The 18305-nt window shown below is 47.6% G+C and overlaps 2 protein-coding genes across 5 annotated transcripts in view; one reads left to right on the plus strand and one right to left on the minus strand.

Moving 5' to 3' along the window:
• The window catches only part of Fkbp1b (FKBP prolyl isomerase 1B), a 9340-nt gene extending 3893 nt beyond the window's left edge, over positions 1-5447 (minus strand). The window contains exons 1-2 of one of the 3 annotated variants that reach the window (XM_029484355.1): positions 5393-5447; positions 1385-1432 (exon numbers count right to left, since the gene is read on the minus strand). Coding sequence is in view for 2 of the 3 variants with exons in the window: in XM_021179311.2 (XP_021034970.1) it covers positions 1385-1432; positions 4695-4731 (85 nt within the window). In the remaining variant the exon portion in view is untranslated. Of the gene's footprint in view, positions 1-1384; positions 1433-4694; positions 4886-5392 lie in introns of those variants that run through there. The other 2 variants (XM_021179311.2, XM_021179312.2) reach the window with 2 other exon arrangements.
• Positions 5448-6700: 1253 nt separating this feature from the next.
• Wdcp (WD repeat and coiled coil containing) overlaps positions 6701-18305 on the plus strand; it is a 16056-nt gene continuing 4451 nt past the window's right edge. The window contains exons 1-4 of one of the 2 annotated variants that reach the window (XM_021179603.2): positions 6701-6823; positions 11708-11939; positions 13115-14933; positions 17779-17893. In XM_021179603.2, the coding sequence (XP_021035262.1) occupies positions 13134-14933; positions 17779-17893 (1915 nt within the window). In that variant the 5' untranslated portion in view covers positions 6701-6823; positions 11708-11939; positions 13115-13133. The remainder of the gene's footprint in view (positions 6824-11707; positions 11940-13114; positions 14934-17778; positions 17894-18305) is intronic. The other variant, XM_021179604.2, reaches the window with a different exon arrangement.

The raw sequence follows: 18305 nt of genomic DNA on the forward strand, positions 1-18305 counted from the left end.
ATGTAGCCAAGGTTGGCCTTGAGCAGGCACTAGGCACACAAACTCCCCATGTAGCCAAGGTCGGCCTTGAACTTTGGATGCTCTTCTTCCCACTCCCGAGTGCCGGGGTTGTAGGTGTGGGCGCAGCGTATATTTACTTCTTTAAAAGGTCACTAGAGGCTTCCTACACACAATCTCCTGCTGTATCCGACACGACAAGGTCTCCAAGAGCAGAGCCATTTGTAAGCTGATTCCTTTAGCACACCCTGCCTGCTCAGTGCTTACAGTGTCGGGAAATTCAGCAGAAGGATGTTTGGTTTCATTAACTGGATAAACAATGGTCTGCCAACAACACGTACAACAGATAAATCAATTACCCTGGTCAGAGGCTCCAGAGGCCCCAGGGCAATTAGGCCACATCACTAGGAGATAAAACAGCCCTCCTGTGCTGACATCAGTGGCTGGAGATACAACTGTTAAAAAAAACCAGCCATGTCATCTGCTAGAACCAATCTGGTGCTTCACACTGGCCTAGAGAACTGCTAAAAATGGCCCCATCTGAATATGTCCCAGGAATTAAGCTGGCCTTGCTGTATGCTAAATGGCTGTCACCCATAGAGTTTGCCACATTAGGAATCAAGTCACAAGGCAGAGAACTCACACCTCTTAGAGCAAACACCTGCCAGTAATCTTCCTGCCAGCAGTCCTAAAGAACTCATCTAGAATGTTCCTGGGGGCAGGGAGGAGGGAGATGGCTCAGCATTTAAGAGCACTTGTTGCTTTGCCCAAAGCATCCCACTTCAGTTCCCAGCACCCACATGGTGGGTCATAAACATCCAGAACTCCAGTACCAGGGGATCCGACACCTCTTACCTCCACCAGGCACACATGCGGCACACATACCTACACACATGCAGCCAAAGCACCCATACACCTAAGATAAACTAAATAGGTATAGACTGTCCCTTGGTCCCTGGGTCTTCAAACACATCATTCAAGAAGGGACAGTAGACTTGGAGTAACTACCTCTGGATTCTCCCAGCACCTGGAGACAGTGCAGCCACTAACCCCATCCCTCTCACTGCAGTGGAGGTGGGAAGGCACAAAAGAGGGAAAATAGGGTAAAAGGGGATTTTGAGGGTGCTCAGACCTTCCAGAATAAGTCTGAAACATCAGACAGGAAAAGAAAGTCCAGGGTAACAGGTAGCAAAACAGGAGGTGTTTGACTTTACCGGAGGCTGGTACCATAGATCGTCTTTGTGGGTAAGGAAAAAGTAAAACTGGTCACAGGCAAGTTTGGGCTTTGAGGGCAATCCATGGACAAGATCCTCTTGAGGAAGCTTATAGGACAGCCCTGCCTTGGGAGGGGGCAGGCCTGGGCCAGTGCTGAGAGAATGAAACCTACCTGTGTAGTGCACCACACATATCTGACCCTTCTTAGGGAATGTCCTTCCTGTTAGGAGAGATTAAAGCAGATGAAATGTTAGGTATTAGAAAAGGTCACCAAGATGGGTGGCGGTGGTGCTCCTTTAATCCCAGCACTCAGGAGGCAGAGGCAGGCGGATCTCTGTGTATTTGAGGCCATCCTGGTCTACATAGTGAGTTCCGGGACAACCAAGGCTAGAGAGAGACCTTGTCAAAACAAAACTAACAAAACAAAACCAAAAAGCCAACCAACCAACAAACCCAAACTAATGGTGTCTCCTTTCTGGTTTGTGTTTGAACTTGATGCGACTGGTCTAAAACAAAAACAAAAGCAAACCTAGCTCCATCTCTCTTTATTACTCCCTTACTTTCATCTATTTTACAAGTGTTCAGGAGTAGCCTACTACGTGCTAGACCAGAATCATGAATAGCCTACTGTGTGTCAGATGACCAGAGAGTAATATATGAACCCGTGAAGAAGAGAAGCACAAATCTAAATCTCAGATTGCTATAGAGTCATGATTACATCAAAGATGAATATCATTAACAAGAAATCAGTAATGACCAGGCCTGTGCCCTCATATCAGAGACACATCGGAGAACAATAAAGACAGGAGCCCTGCTCTTCTGGGGTCTACATTCTTTCTTTTGTGTACATGGGATGGTCATGTGGGGTGCAATGGAGTGGGGTGTGGTGTGTGTGTGTGTGTGTGTGTGTGTGTGTGTGTGTGTGTGTGTTACTAGCTGTCACACCTCGCTTTTTTGGATGAGTGAAGGAGATTCAAGCTCAAGTCTTCATGCATAGCTAGAGCTCTTAGCCACTGAGCCATTTCTCTGGTTTACATTCTAATGGAAGGAGACAATGCTCACATAAATATGATAATTACAGATGGTGATAAATCCTTTAAAGAAAATTAACACTGATGAATTTCAGAGAGATACAGAGAGCTGGCAATTTCAGAAAGGGTATGCCAGGAAGGCATTTTGAGGAAGATGAGGTTTGAGCTGCTGCTTTAAGAAGGAACCAACTCAAAAACCATGAAGCAGGAAAAGATTGGTGCGCTTTCAGAACAGGAAGGAAGAGGGTGAGATGGAGGAGAGGATCATGAGAGTGATGCGCCACGCAGCGTGCAGAGATGGGTTCAATACTAAATGCAATTGGAAACCACTGATGGGTTTAAAAGCATGGAAATGACCTAATCTGAATTAAGATTTTATAAGATCACTCTAACTCCCGAGTGTGGGATGGATGGTTAGACATCTGTTGCTATAGTCTAGACAAGAAATCAATGGTTGCATGAATTAAGGTAGTGGCAGCAGAGAAGAGAGTGAAATAGATTAGAGATGCATCTTGGAAGCAGGGCTGACAAGGGCATGCAAGTGGATGAGAGGACGGAGCCCACTCCCCATCTCACCAGTGAATGGTGGGAAAGGATTTGGGTCTGGGAAACTGGAAGGTGGTAGAGCTGTTCTGAGAGATGAGAAAACTGGAAAGGAACAGATTTGTGAGGGTGGTAATCTTGAGCTGCCTATTAGACATGCAAGTTTTTACTGCACAGAGGCAGATGCAGAGCCAACCCTGGATAAACAAACTGGGTGGAAGAGAAAGCTACAAGACTGGATTAGGAGCTTGGGAACATAACAACACAGTCGGCGGTTAGTGGACTGTAGGAGCCTACCAAAGGAAGCCAGAGAAAGCCCCACAGAAAATAGTTAAATTGGCTGTTAAAAGATGGGTAGGTGTCTGTCTGGAGAAGTAAAGGGACCTGGGAAATAGAATTAGTTGTAAGACATGCCCAAAACCTGGAATCCAGAGTTGGGATGTAGCTCAATGTACAGCAGGTGCCTAGCGAGCACAAGGGTTCCACCCGGAAACACACAAATCCTTAGGGTCCTAGAGTCCAGTCACAGTGAGAGCCCATTGGTTCCATCCTGTAACCCTAGGTTCAGCACACAGTGTACACGTTCCATAAATATTTGCTAAATGAGTGGTTTGTTTAACACTCACAAGTGGCTTGGGGAAGTTGGTTGTGGATGCACGGATAGTAAGTAGTAAAAGAGGAAGTGCCAGTGAGGAACCCTCCCGCCCTAGCAATCACCAAGAGGGCAGCTGCTTGCACAAGTAGGGGGAAGAGTCTTTTAATGATTTTCTCCCTGAGGGAGGGGCCCGTAAAGCTCTGCATTTTAGGGGACCTGTGAGAAAAATGAGGGGAGTGAGAACGGAAGTCAAATGGAAGGCAGGGAGAACGAAGATAGGGACACAGCTCAGAGGCTATGTGGGTGACAAGGCTTGGGCAGAAACGTGTACCTGCAAAGAGTGATCTGGGCAGTATCGGGGACTTCCAGGAAGCCCTCGGTTTGTAACCAAGAAGCCCTTTAACTCCCTGCGAAGGAGCATGCCAATAATATCCAACAGCAAGTTTGCTTGTTAAACACTCTAGACCTTGGGGGTGGCTTTTGGTCTGGATTAAATTTTGCTTAAGAAATAGCTACTCCTTGAATATGTTGAATACACCCAGTTTTCTAAATAGTTGAAGAAACTTGGTGAGACAGGGAACCCAGAGATAGACTGGGAGGAGGGGGTGGGGTGGGGCGATGAACCAAATTAGGGAAGGCTGAGTTGTTTTGACCTGGCTGACCCGGCACCATGGACCCCCCAGGAGGATCAAGCAGCAGGTCGGAAGGCTGGGTTTTGACTGAAGAGGGCATGGTAGAGGGCAGATGACCAGGAAGGGTGAGTAGGACCCGGAGGGTGAAATAGGAAGCAGAAGCAGCCAAAGGAGTGGCAGGTTCCCAAATTGGCTCTCTCCACAACTAACCACTGCCCAGCCCTAGGGGCCTCCAGACAAGAGGGCCGGGGAGGTGTGGCGCAATAGGAGGGGTTTCTCTGTACAGTAGGAACCCCCAAAGCGAGATCATCCCTGGAACCGAACAGGGAAAACGGAACAGAAATTCAAACCTGGGAAGTCAGTAGCAGCGGTTAATCGAGAGGTTGCAGCTCAGGCGGCAGCAGCCGCAGCCTAGGACAGTGGCTGGACATAAACCCCTGGCTGGACATAAACCCCTTGCCCTAAGGTGGCCGCCTTCACTCCCCAAGGTGAGCGGGCGCAGAATGGGATGGTGCGTTGTCCTCTGAAACCCACAAGAATCGGGGTAGGAGGTCTCCTCCTGCCGCCCGCATCTTTGCCCCTCTCCCCGCTTCAGGTCCCCGGAGCCACCTCGGAATCAGATCCCAGCCCGCGGACTCCGCCCCGGGACCCCTCCTCCTCCCGGGCCCAGCCGCCCGGTACCGTCTCCTGGGGAGATGGTCTCGATCTCCACGCCCATCGCGATCCCACAGGCCCCGCCTCCAAGGGGGTCCTCGCGGCTGCCCCGACCCCGGCTCCGCTCTGGCGCGGACCCCGCAGGCACTCCGGCTCGCCTTCTTGCCGCCACTGCAGAGCCGGAGGAGGTGCGGCTGGAGTCAGGACCTGCGCGGGGAGGGGCCGCCGGGAAGGGGGCGGCGGGGTGGAGCTGTGCGACAAGGTGGGGTCGGCCGGGGCGGAGCCCGGGGGAAGCGACCCTGACGTGGCTGCTCGGGATCCTGGCCAGACTAACCACCATTAACCCACTGGCTGAAAGGGGAGGCAGGGTGAGCGAGGCGTGCCGGCACTAGCACATCCATACATCTATCCATCTATCGGCTCAGTGTATATTTATTTAGCACCTACAGGGTGCAAAGCCCCAGGGAGTCCACTCAGTCCTACAGACTAGGAGAAAGTCGGTAATTAAACTAACTCTTTAAATACGTGTGCTCAGTGCCGTGGGGTACAGAGTAAAACGGAAGCACCCGAGACCGATACCTTCCCTGGTTAGGCTTCCCGAATCTATTGGAGCAGAGCCGGCGAAGGGAAGAAACCAATTATTGACGAATTTTCCCCAACCACCTTAAGACCACATTCATCATCCCTCAAAGTTTTACAGCAGGTATATGTATTGGAGGTCTCACCTTTCAAGGTAAAGGACTGCTCCCTAGGGATTCCAAGTGAAGTAAAGGAGGATCAGCTCTGTGCTGAAGTCACAGCGACAGCCTGAATGATGAATGCTATAGAAGGAATGAATGCATTCTTTTACCTCCACCCAAACCAAACCAGGATCTAGAAAGATACTTTTGTCCTGTCTGAATCCTCCGCTTCCTTGGTCCTGGGAATTGAATCCAGGGAAGCCAGGGCCTGTTCACACTAAGCTAGCAGAGGTTACATCCATGGCCCCTAGGAAGGTACATTGGGAGGAGGAAACATTTGCTTGAAGGCTGAAGGAGACTTTAAGAAATGCCCCCCACCCCCATCTTTTCTACACCCGTTGCACAAATCGACCTGAATTTGTTTCTGACAAGAGCCAATGGTAGGTGAGTATGGGAGAAGGACCTGTTCAAAGGCCCAGAACTGGAACTTGACGCATTTTCCTCGGTTTCTCCGTCTCCACTCTTCCAAGTGGCTAGCTAGCAGATACTAGCTTGCCAGTATCCAGATACAAGGACTAAAGTTGGTGCTCAGAAAAGATGGTTTACGGTACTCTGCACGTTAGGATCAGAAAAAACCCGCGTGTGTGCCCTAGAGTCTTCAGGGCTTAAGACAAACAAACAAGCAAACAAAAAAGCTTAAGACACCCCACCCTCCAACCCTGACCCTCACTCCGCTACTGGTTATGGCCTTGGGCAGGTACTTTGAGATTAGGGGTAGAACAGATCTGCTACTTACATTTTATTATTACATTTATTTATTTATTTATTTATTTATTTATTTATTTATTATTACATTTGGGGCGTGATAAGACACTGACTTCAGGTAAACGGATGTATTTACATTTGGGAGTGATATTTTATGGGATTTTTAAATGGGGAGTTCTTGACTCCCCTCTAAACTAAACTAAAAACTAACTATTTACACATGTTGATTGTAGAATTCCGATTCCTTCTTGCCAACCACTTTATTATTTTTTTTCCTCTGTATAGCCCTGGCTGTCCTGGAACTCACTCTGTAGACCAGGCTGGCCCCGAACTCAGAAATCTGCCTGCCTCTGCCTCCCGAGTGCTAGGATTAAAGGCGTGTGCCACCACACCCAGCTCTTGCCAACCACTTCTAAGAGAACGGATGCGTGGGAGAGGAGGTTGAAGCACTTGAGGTGTATTGTGAAGATTTTCGGGCGGTGGTTTCGCGGAAACTACAACTCCCAGAAACACTTGCGGCAAAGCCCGCGCTTACTGGCCATCGGAAGGACCCTCCGCTAACGTGACGCACTCAATAGCCAATAGTCTAGAGGCATCTCCGAGGTCCAAAGACCGAGGCTTCCGTTAGGTGCCCGGGACTTCTGATCCCCGGTCCTGTGACGTGAGCGGCCCCGGGATTTTACGTGTGGGACGGGGAGGCAGAAGACTAAGGTATTTCGTGGGTTTGTGTGTGTGTGGCCAGGCCTGGCGAGTGTAAGGGAGGCCCAGGCTGGGCAGAGAGGGAAGTGGGTGGCACTTCAGGCCCAGGGATGTAGGTGTGGGGAGAAGTTGAGGGAGAGTTGGAGGAGGACCAGGCTGCGGTAGAAGCAAGCTCACGGTGTGGGTTTTAACAAGTGCCCTTGGCATGCACGAGCGATATTTCTGGTATCAGTATCAATAGAGCTTACCTTCTTTGTAGTAAGTTAAAGTCGCCTACGAACTTTGAGGTGTTTGAACAAACCGAACTAAGAACTTGTTTTAAATCACAAATGATAATAGCCGAGCTTTGGGTTAATTCCAGGAGGCTCTAACGGGATGATCAGTTAAGCTGTTGCCAGTATCTCTGTCTCACGGCTCTCATCCTTCTGGGAAGGTAGATGGGGATTTTTGGGTTTGGTTTGGTTTTTATCTGGTTTGGTCTTTTTGAGACTGGGTGTCATTTTGCAATCAGTGCTAGCCTGGAACTACCTGGACTCGAGGCAGTGTGTGTGTGTGTGTGTGTGTGTGTGTGTGTGTGTGTGTGTGTGTGTGAGTGAGTGTGCGAGTGTGCGCGCGCGCGCGCCTCAGCGTTTGCGCACGCACGTGCACTTGTTTTGGTGCATAGCTGGAAGTCATAGGACAATTTTTGTGAGTTGGTTTTCTCCTGCCACTTTGTGGGATCCAGGGGTTGGACTCAGATATAAATAAGGCTTGTGTACAAGCCCCTGATAACTGCTGGGCTATCTTGGCTGGCTTTCAGGTTTTGTTTTGTTAAATGATAAGATCCTTAATTGCTTTGGCCTTACTAACCTTACATCAGTGACTCCCAAATCCTTCCCCGTGACTGCCTAAGGTACATCTACTGCTACCTTCATGAAACATGTTTAATACCACTTATAGGCACCTTACATAAAACACGTCTAATACTAAGATTTGTCACATCTTGCAGTATCTCAGTCGGTGGAGTGTTTGCCTAGCATACACAGGGTTCTGGGTTCCATCCTCTGCACCGCATAAAGTGGACCAGTATTATTCTCAATACTCAGGAAGTGCAGGCAGGAGAACAGGAAGCTCCAGGCCTGTCTGGGCTACATGAGGGTCTGTATCAAAAATAAATACCTTACATACTACCCACCTTTCTCATCTTCAAAGCACGCCTGCCTTCTGCATCTCTGACTAATGGTTCCACTCTTTCCCAAGCCAAAACTTTGCACGCTGTCCCTCAAGTATTTTTCAGTACTCACATTCTGTGTGAGCGCCAGAAGCACCTCCTCATCCAGCCCCTTCCTCTGGGAAAGCAGCCGCACACTTTGTGTCCTCTCTCTCTTTTATTTCATCCTTTGTTGTTTTTTTTCCGTTTGGTTTGGGGTTTTTGTTTATCTGTCCAACCCCCCCCTCCATACATACACACACACACACACACACAGGGTTTCTCTGTGTAATCTTGGCTGTCTTGGAACTCACTCTGTAGATCAGGTTGGCCTTGAACTCAGAGATCCGCCTGCCTCTGCCTTTCCGGTGCAGGGATTGAAAGAATGCACCACCACCACCACCTGGCTTCTTTTTTTCCCCTTGCTCTGGTCTGGTTTGCTTTGTCCCAAAGATTTATTTATTTTTTTATTTATTTTATTTAAGTACAGCTGTCTTCAGACACACCAGAAGACGGCATCAGATCTCATTACAGATGGTTGCCAGCCACCACGTGGATGCTGGAATTTGAATTCAGGACCTCGGGAAGAGCAGTCAGTGCTCTTAACTGCTGAGCCATCTCTCCAGCCCTTGCCTTTTATTTTTATCTATTATTAAGGATTTGGTTTTTTTGTTTTTTCTTTTTCTTTTTCTTTTTCTTTTTTTTTTGTTTTTTTGTTTTTTTGTTTTTTCGAGACAGGGTTTCTCTGTATAGCCCTGGCTGTCTGGAACTTACTCTGTAGACCAGGCTGGTCTCGAACTCAGAAATCCGCCTGCCTCTGCCTCCCGAGTGCTGGGATTAAAGGCGTGCGCCACCACGCCCGGCTTGTTTTGTTTTTTCTGAGGTGGGGCACACATACTACAGCAGATCTGTGGAAGTCGCAGGACAGCTTTTGTGAGTTTGTTCTTTCCCTTAACTTTGTGGGATTCTGAGACTGAACTCAGGTTTTATGGCAAACACTTTTCTGACTGAGTCACCCACAGTCAACCCACTGACTCTTTGCGCACCTTATGGTTGTGGTGTTCAGACTCTTACCCCCCCCCCCCATGTGACTCTGGTCGGCCTGTATACCCGCCCCCCCCCCCAGAGAGATAGGTAGGTAGGTAGATAGGTAGATACATAGGTAGGTAGATGCTATGCTGCCCTTTATTCTCAGAGATCCTGCTACCTCTGCCTCCTTTAGGACCAAAACAGATCAAGTTAGAAAGTTATATCTGTAGCAAATAACACAAGCATTTATGTCTTAATGCTTTTTGAAAGAACTTCGTTACTTTTAAGTTGGGTGCTAGGGATTGGACCTAGGGTTTTGAGCATCCGAGGCTGCAGTCTACCAGTGAGCCACACCCTCAGATTCAGAAGGGCTTCTTATATGCTGAAGGTATATGCTCAGTAGTTGGGTTTGGGAATAGAAGAGAAAAGTGATTTAAAAAAATAAAACAGCAAAATAACCTGGGTGGTGTGGTGCACGCCTTTAATCCCGAAGGAAACGGGTCTCTGTGAGGTCGAGGCCAGTCTGCTCCACAGAGTGAGTTCCAGGACAGCCAGGGCTACACAGAGAAACCCTGTCTCACCCCCCCTCCCAAATCACAACAACAAAATAAAAAGCCAAAATGAGGGTGATCAGGGTGACCCAGCAGGTCAGGATGACTGCTGCCAAGCCTAACATCTAAGTTTACATCTGGGACCCATATGGTGGAAGGCAAGAACCAACTCCCAAACTCCCAAACTCCCAAACAAGGTTGTTTGCTGACCTCCGTGTGAGTGTGTGTGTGTGTGTGTGTATTTGGGTTGTTGAGAAAGGGTTTCTCTGTGTAGCCCTGGCTGTCCTGGAACTCACTTTGTAGACCAGGCTGGCCTCCAACTCAGAAATCCGCCTGCCTCTGCCTCCCAAGTGCTGGGATTAAAGGCGTGAGCCACCACTGCCCACTTTAGCCCTTTGATCCTTAAGAGACAGCAAGCATACATTTTTTTCTTAATATTGCGAAAGAATTTTAGAGATCTGTCTGTCTTTGTTAAACACAGATAATAAGCTAGTTGGGTGGAACCCTGCCCAAAATTACACCTCCCACCGTGCCTGAGCCTACCCTTGCTCTGTCCTAGATGGGTCCTGAACTCAGGAACCCATCTGCCTTTGTAAGCATGAACAGAGCACTCAGCTGGTTGGGGTCCTGTGACCACCATTCCCTAAGTCTCTCTATCTCTGTCCTTAGTAATTTTCTAACAAATTGGCTCACAGCTCAGCTGCTTTTGTTCCTTTAGAATTGTGAAACCACTCATAATTCATTTTGCATAATTTTTTTTTGCATAGTTGAGAAATAATATGTTTTCAAACTCAAGTATTTAGAGCTCTTTCCTGTATCCTTAAGGGCTGTCCTGAAGGTCCCAGTGTTTACCATTTTGCTGAGACATAGCCCACACTCCTGGTGTTTCTAATTATCATGGAGTCATAAACAAGGAGGGCATTTCCTCAGGAGGAAAGAGGCCTCCACTGCCGTGGACCCAGAGAGTATGTTCATTATTACACAAGCAAGCCTGTCGCCCACCGTAGCCATTGACATTCCTGGAAGCTCACACTGGGGCCCTGTCCTAGGGGCAAGAACCATGTCACTCTGTCTCCATTAGGGCCATGCTGGCCTTGGCACCCAGCCTTTACACATTCACTGATCCGTGTTGGGGAAACTGCCTGCTGATAGGCATGGGGTCTAGTTCACAGATGGAGCAGTTGCCTAGCATGTCCAGGTCCTGGATCCAACCCTCAGGGGTGAACAAAAAATGATTAGTATTCTTTGACTGTTTAAAAGCTACAATTTTTTTAAGTCTTAAAACTCTTTATGAGCTAAGTATATTTTTATATATTAATATTTTACTATAAGAAGATAATTTGGATATATGATTATTAAAAAGAATTCCCTCCAAATACAGAAATTGAAAAGTCCACTTTGTCTCTTTTTTTTTTTTAAAGATTTATTTATTTATTATATGTAAGTACACTGTAGCTGTCTTCAGACACTCCAGAAGAGGGCATCAGATCTCATTATGGGTGGTTGTGAGCCACCATGTGGTTGCTGGGATTTGAACTCAGGACCTTTGGAAGAGCAGTCAGTGCCCTTAACCGTTGAGCCATCACTCCAGCCCCCACTTTGTCTCTTATGCCACCTTATTTTACTATGAACAGTTTACATGCTGCATGTTATCCCTGACCTTTCCCTCAGTCTTTATAAACACACACACATGAGTAGACACATAATGGTGCATGTTTTTCCTAAATAGCGCATATTTAGGGGTTATCATAGGAGTTCCAGTCTTCTTTGAGGTTTCTCACTTACGGAAGTTACTTTTTCTCTGTCTGAGCTCTTACCCAGGCTGGCCTCAGAGGGCTTTAGGTGATGGCCTGCCTCAGCTTCTTGAGAACCTGGGCCTATGGGTGGGCACCTGCCTGCCTCTGAATGCTCTGAAACAGTTCCTCCTGTCGTGGTGACCCCCAACCATAAACTCATTTTTGTTGCTACTTCATAACTAATTCTGCTGCTGTTGTGAGTCATGATGATATCTGTGGTTTCTAATGGTCTTAGGTTCAACCCCACAACAAAGGCTGAGTTCTACAGGTTCAGAATCATTGGTCTAATTTCTTCTGTAATGACATAACTCACTTTTATTTATTGCTTTAGATATCGCACATGCTAAGCAATCCGTCTCTTGAGGAACATCGCTTCAAGTTCTGAACTTCCTGTCAGGGTCTCCTGCAGTGCAAGCTGGCCTCGCACTCGCTGTAGAGCTAATGCTGGCCTAGAATTCCTGGGCCTCCTGCCTTTGACTTACTCCAGGGACTGAGAATATGGACCTGGACCTCGACTTATGTTTGCTCGATGAGTGGTTGAACCTAGCAGCAGGACATGCCAGGCAAGCGCTCCACACTGACTTATGTGCTTATGCTAGGCTTTGTACCCTTGCACAGGTCGCTGCTATGAACATTTATATATGTGATTGACTTACATGGTGTGGTAAAATAGGCTTATATTTTGCAGACTTGGTTATTCATTTAGGTCTTCAACCATCTGGAGTTTATTTTGTTGTAATTTTTTTTTAACATTTTAGAGCTTTTGGTTTTATTATCTAAAATAAAAGTTATTTTTGCCGGGCGTGGTGGCGCACGCCTTTAATCCCAGCACTCGGGAGGCAGAGGCAGGCGGATTTCTGAGTTCGAGGCCAGCCTGGTCTACAAAGTGAGCTCCAGGACAGCCAGAGCTATAAAGAGAAACCCTGTCTCGAAAAACCAAAAAAAAAAAAAGTTATTCTTTCATGCAACATGGTGGTGTGTGCCTTTAATCCCAACACTCAGGAGGCAGAGGCAAAGGCAACCAGATCTCTATGAGTTCAAAGCCAGCTTGGTCTACAAAACAAGTTCTAGGACATTCAGAGCCACCTAATAGGAGGACCTTGTCTTGGGCTGGAGAGGTGGCTCACAACCATCTGTAATGGGATCCAATGCCCTCTTCTGGTGTGGCTGAAGACAGCTACAGTGCACTCACATACATTAAATAAACAAATCAACAAACAAATCTAAAAACAACAACAACAAACCCCCATCTGGCTCAGGCTAACCTTGGCCCTCCAGTGCCCTCTGAATACCTGCCTGCTTCCCTTCATTTTAATTTTACAGCTCATAGAAACACTTTAGTATCACAACACTTTAGTAGCAGCCTTGAAGTTAATAAAGTTCTAATGTAAAAAGCTGCAGGGATCAGGGAGTTAAGCACTTGTCTAGCATGCACAAGGCCCTGGGTTTGATACCCAGAACCACACAAAAAGATAAGATTAAAACTCCTGTAGTGATGACTTATGGGAATGTAAGGATTATGTTTGCTTTCTCTTCGCTCTAACATAGAGATTAGATGTGAATCTGAAAGCCTTAGGCAAGATTGCCTGTGGTGATCAACTAGCTGGCCTAGAACTCACTTTGTAGACCAGGCTGGTCTCAGACTCACTGAGATTCTCCTGCCTTAGTCTCTTGAGTGCTGGCATTAAAGGTGTGCCCCACCACGCCCCTTTGTAACTTTCCTCCCTAATCATTTCAGATAGCCTTTGTCAGAAAGGATGGAGTTGGGAAACGGAAAACTGCCTAGGACAGGACTGAACTCACTGAACCAAGCAGTCCATCCAACCTGGGGCCTGGCCTGGACTGATGGGAATCGTGTAGTCCTGACTGATTTACAGCTTCATAGTGGAGAGGCCAAGTTCGGGGACTCCCAGGTCATTGGAAGGTTTGAATCTGTCTGTGGGGTTTCCTGGGCACCAGACAGAACGGTGCACTCGCCCGCTCTGCTTGCCATCCAGCACAGGAAGCTTGTCTCCGTGTGGCAGCTGTGTCCCAGCACTGCAGGAGCAAGCAAATGGCAGGCGTCTCAGACCTCTGAGGTCAGGGAGTCACTCCCTATCCTTCCTCAGGGCTGCGTGTGGCACCCAAAGGACGCTGTCCTGACCGTGTTGACTGCGCAGGGTGTCTCCATTTTTCCTAACGTCCACCAAGATGGTTCCAGGGTAAAAGTGGACGTCAACACCAAGGGCCGCGTTTACTGTGCTTGTTGGACCCTGGACGGCCAGCGGCTGGTGGTGGCAATAGACAGCAACCTTCATTCGTATATCTGGGACAGTTCTCAGAAGTCCCTTCACAGCTGCTCCTCCTGCCCAGTGTTTCCTGTGAATTGTTCCATCCGCTCCATCACGGCCACCGGGAACTCACAGGTTGCCATAGCCACCGAACTTCCCCTCCATAAACTTTGTAGCTTAAATGCATCTGAAGCCTTCGACAGTGCACCCAACGGTGCCGACGGCTCTGTTCATACTCGCCCTGTGGGTGAGACGCCCCCTGTAGATGAGCAGGTAGCCACTATGGACATGAATTCTGGAGTGACAGTTTCTCCCTTTTCAGTTCCTCTCGATCTGACTCACATACATTTCAACCCATCCCAAGCTGAACAGAGTTCTCTTATTTGTTTAAGAAAAAAGGACTACTTGACCGGAACTGGCCAAGATTCTTCACATTTGATCCTGGTAACCTTTAATAAAGCAATTACCATAACAAAAAAGGTCGCTATTCCAGGCATCCTGGTTCCTGATTTAATAGCATTTAACCTGACAGCAGAGCTAGTGGCCGTGGCTTCCAATACGTGTAACGTAATTTTGATCTATTCGGCCGCTCCATCTTCTATGCCAAATATCCAGCAAATTCAGTTAGAGAGTAACGAAAGACCAAAAGGCATTTGTTACTTGACAGACAGATTATTGTTAATTGCTGTAGGGAAACAAAAGCCCAGTGAAGCAGCCTTTCTTCCTTCTTCAGAATACGGTCAGTATACAGTTCGTCTGATAGTTAGAGAAGTGACCCAGGGAAGCGAATCTTCTGGAACATGTGCTGAGAGTCAGGGTGCTTACTCTGATTTCAGTGCTTTACTAAGTAAAGCAGACAGAGAAAAGTTCACTGACAGCCTTTCCCCAGGTTCGAGTCCCCTGAGCCAAGGGCTCTTGCTAACAGCTAACTCCAGTACTCAGAGTGGGAGGTCTGGAAGAGCCCTTATTCAAGAAATTAAAAGTCCCTTGTCCCCTCTGTCCAGTGAAACCCTTCACAGCCCCCCCTGGCTTTGCCCAGCATTGCCTAGACCCAGCAGGACCCCAGAGCACACCAGCACCCCAGAACTGAATTCACCTCAAAGGGAGAACTTACAAAAAGAGAAGGAAACGTGCCCACTTTCCCGAGAGCTGGAGATCCTCTCTCGACACCTGGTTGCGATGCAGCAGTATCTTTCTGAACTCTCGGGTTTTCTACTCAAGGAGAAGCGCGTCTCCCCCACGTATCCACCCTTGCAGCATGCTCCATATGTTCACCTCGTTTACCAGGTACAGTCTTTCTTGAGGAACTTCCACTATACAGGAAGCCCTCGAATCCAGTCTGTCCTGCCAGCAACACTGTGGGACAGTGGGGAGGGGGGGGAGTTTTTGTTTGTTTGAGATCGGATCTCATGCAGCTCAGGCTGGCCTTTCAAGGATGACATTGAACTTCTTGTGGGCAGTGTATGTGTGTGCTCATGGGAGTCACGTGCATGTGCACATTGGGTCTGTCTGGAGGGAAGGCTTCCACTCGACCAGCTTTCTCAAGGAACCCGGATCTCATTGATTTGGCCAGTGAGTTCAAGGTCACCTGCCCCCATCTCTGCCAGCACCTATCCTGCTTTTTTTTTTTTTTTTTTTTCCATTTAACTCTGGCTGTAACGCTAAGACCCCAAGGTACTTATCCTTCTACCTTCACCTCTGAAGTACTGGTGCCATAGGTGTGTGCCTCAACACCTGGGTTTATGCTGTGCTGGGGACCAACTAAGAGTCTTGTGTGTGCTAAACTAACCTCTACCATTTGAGGAGAACTGCTCATTTAATACCGTTTTCCACTTGTATTTAAAAAGCTATTAGGGGCTGGAGAGATGGCTCAGTGGTTAAGAGCACTGACTGCTCTTCCAGAGGTCCTGAGTTCAAATCCCAGCAACTACATGGTGGCTCACAACCATCTGTAATGGGATCTGGTGCCCTCTTCTGGTGTGTCTGAAGAGAGCAATGGTGGTATATTCATATGCATAAAATAAATAAATATTTTAAAAAAACTATTAGGAGCTGGAGAGGTGGAGGTTAAGAACATGAACTAGTCTGACTCCTTTAATCCCAGCACTTGAGAGGCAGAGGCAGGAGGATATCTGTGAGTTAGAGGCTAGCCTGGTCTACAGAGTGAGTTCCAGGCCAACGAGGCCTATGTAGTGAGATCCTCTCTCTCAAAAAAGAAGAGAAAAAAAAATCTCTTGAAAGGAAGAAGGAAGGAAGGGAAGCGGGGCAGGAGGGAGGGAGGGAGGATGGATGGATGGATGGATGGATGGATGGATGGATGGACGGACGACCATGCACTGCTTTCCTGGAGGACCAGAGTTGGTTCCTAGCACTCAGAACTTCAGTTGCAGGGGATGCCAGCGCTCTTCTGACCTCTTCTGGTGCACATGTGGTGTACAGACACACGTACAGCAAAACACTCACACACACAATTCATCTGACTCATTTCACTGAGCCAGACCTCCAGTTCCACTGTAACACTGTTCGCCAAACACTTTATTTTAAGATTTATTTATTTCATATATGTGAGTACACTGTTGCTGTCTCAGACACACCAGAAGAGGGCACCAGATCCCGTTACAGATGGTTGTGAGTCACCATGTGGTTGCTGGGATTTGGACTTTGGACCTCTGGAAGAGCAGTCAGTGCTCTTAACCGCTGAGCCATCTCTCCAGCCCTGTTCGTCAAATACTTAATGAAGATCATGTTTAAATAATAATTGAAAGTAATGTATAATGTAAACATAACTTTTCTTTATCATTCATTGTATGTGTGTTTGTATTTAACATGTATGTGCGGGGTGGGCATGCATGTAGAGGTTAGAGGACAGCTGTCAACAATCAGAAGCTGGGCATGGTGGCGCACACCTGTGGTGCGAGTACTGAACAGGCAGAGACTGATGAAGCTCTTGAGTTTGAGGCCAGACTGGGTTACAGAGCCAATTGCAGACCAGCCAGGACTAGATTGTGAGACTGTCTTAAAACACAAAAAGTCAGTTCTCACCGTGATTCTAGGGCTTGAGCCTGGGTTATCATCACCTCAGTGGCAAGTGCTTTTCCCACTGAGCCATCTCACTGGCCTAGTATCTTAGTCATGAACTTTTGCTGTGATGAAACACCATGACAGCCTGCGGAGAAAAGGGTTTATTTCACCCACAGTTCCACATAACAGCTCATCAGAAGAAGAACTGAGCTCATCGTCCTGATAGGCAGGAACCTGGAGGCAGGAGCTGATGCAGAGGCCATGGAGGAGTGCTGCTTACTGGCTTGCTCCCCATGGCTTGCTCAGAATGCTTTCTTACAGACCTAGGACCACCAATGCAGGAATGGCCCCACCCACAGTGGGCTGGGCCCTCCCTCATCAATCACTAACTAAGAAAATGCCCTACTGTCTTGCACACAGCCCAATCTTTTTTTTTTTTTTAAGATTTATTTATTTAATATATATATATATATATATATATAAGTACACTGTAGCTGTCTTCAGACACACCGGAAGAGGGCATCAGATTCCATTACAGATGGTTGTGAGTCACCATGTGGTTGCTGGGAATTAAACTCAGGACCTATGGAAGAGCAGTCAGTGCTCTTAACTACTGAGCCATCTCTCCAGCCCACAAAGCCCAATCTTATGCCAGCATTTTCTCAGTTGAAGTGCCTTCCTCTCGAGTAAACTATACCTTGTGCCAAGTTGACATAAAACTAGCCAGCATACCTGGCCCTAGAAGTAATATTTTTATTATGTGTTCATGATTATGCTTTTAAGCTCATAATGAGTCTTGCTAGAACTGTAACAATTTAAAGATATTTCCCTCTAGATATATTTTAAATCACTTCTAAAAATGACTTCACTCTTTCGTGACTTCAAAAAAAAAGTTTGTGTTTTGAGATAGGGTCTCACTGTGTAAGCCTGGGCTAGCCTCAGCTTGCCTTGTAGATCAGGCTGGCCTTAAACTCCGAGAGCTCTGCCTGCCTCTGCTCCTCATCCCCCAATGCTGGCTCGGAGGTGTGTCCCAGCTCCCTCTACATTGTTCTTAAGAGATGTCAGTTTATTGCTTTAACAGTCAGCTAACCATTTTCCCTTTTACTTGGAGAACCCTTGTTCTGTAGGTCCCACTGAGAGAAGAGCTGTGCTTCTCTGCGATGGCAAGCTGAGGCTCAGTACCGTTCAACAGATGTTTGGCCTCCACCTTGTTGAAATGCTGCACGGTAGGTGAAAGCCAGAGCACCCTCTCCCGCCCTTCTGCTCTGAAGCTTCAGGAATGGAAATGGAACTGTCCAGCCATTCAAGCAGTTCACTAAATAGTTAAAAATATGATTAGTTGCCTACTATATACCCAGGCCTGCGGGAGACAGTAGAGCTCGTTGAATAGGAGACCTTTCCCAAGCCCTTCCCCAGCTTGGGAAATGCACACCTTTTAAAAAGGGAAAGTCAGCAACCCTATAGGTGGAACAACAATATGACCTACCCAGTACCCCGGAGCTCGTGTCTCTAGCCGCATCAGAAGATGGCCTAGTCGGCCATCAGTGGAAAGAGAGGCCCATTGGACTTGCAAACTTTATATGCCCCAGTACAGGGGAACCCCAGGGCCAAGAAGTGGGGGGTGGGGGGAGGAGAGTG

Source organism: Mus caroli, chromosome 12 (assembly GCF_900094665.2).
Source record: "Mus caroli chromosome 12, CAROLI_EIJ_v1.1, whole genome shotgun sequence".
In the NCBI taxonomy this organism is placed as follows: Eukaryota; Metazoa; Chordata; class Mammalia; order Rodentia; family Muridae; genus Mus; species Mus caroli.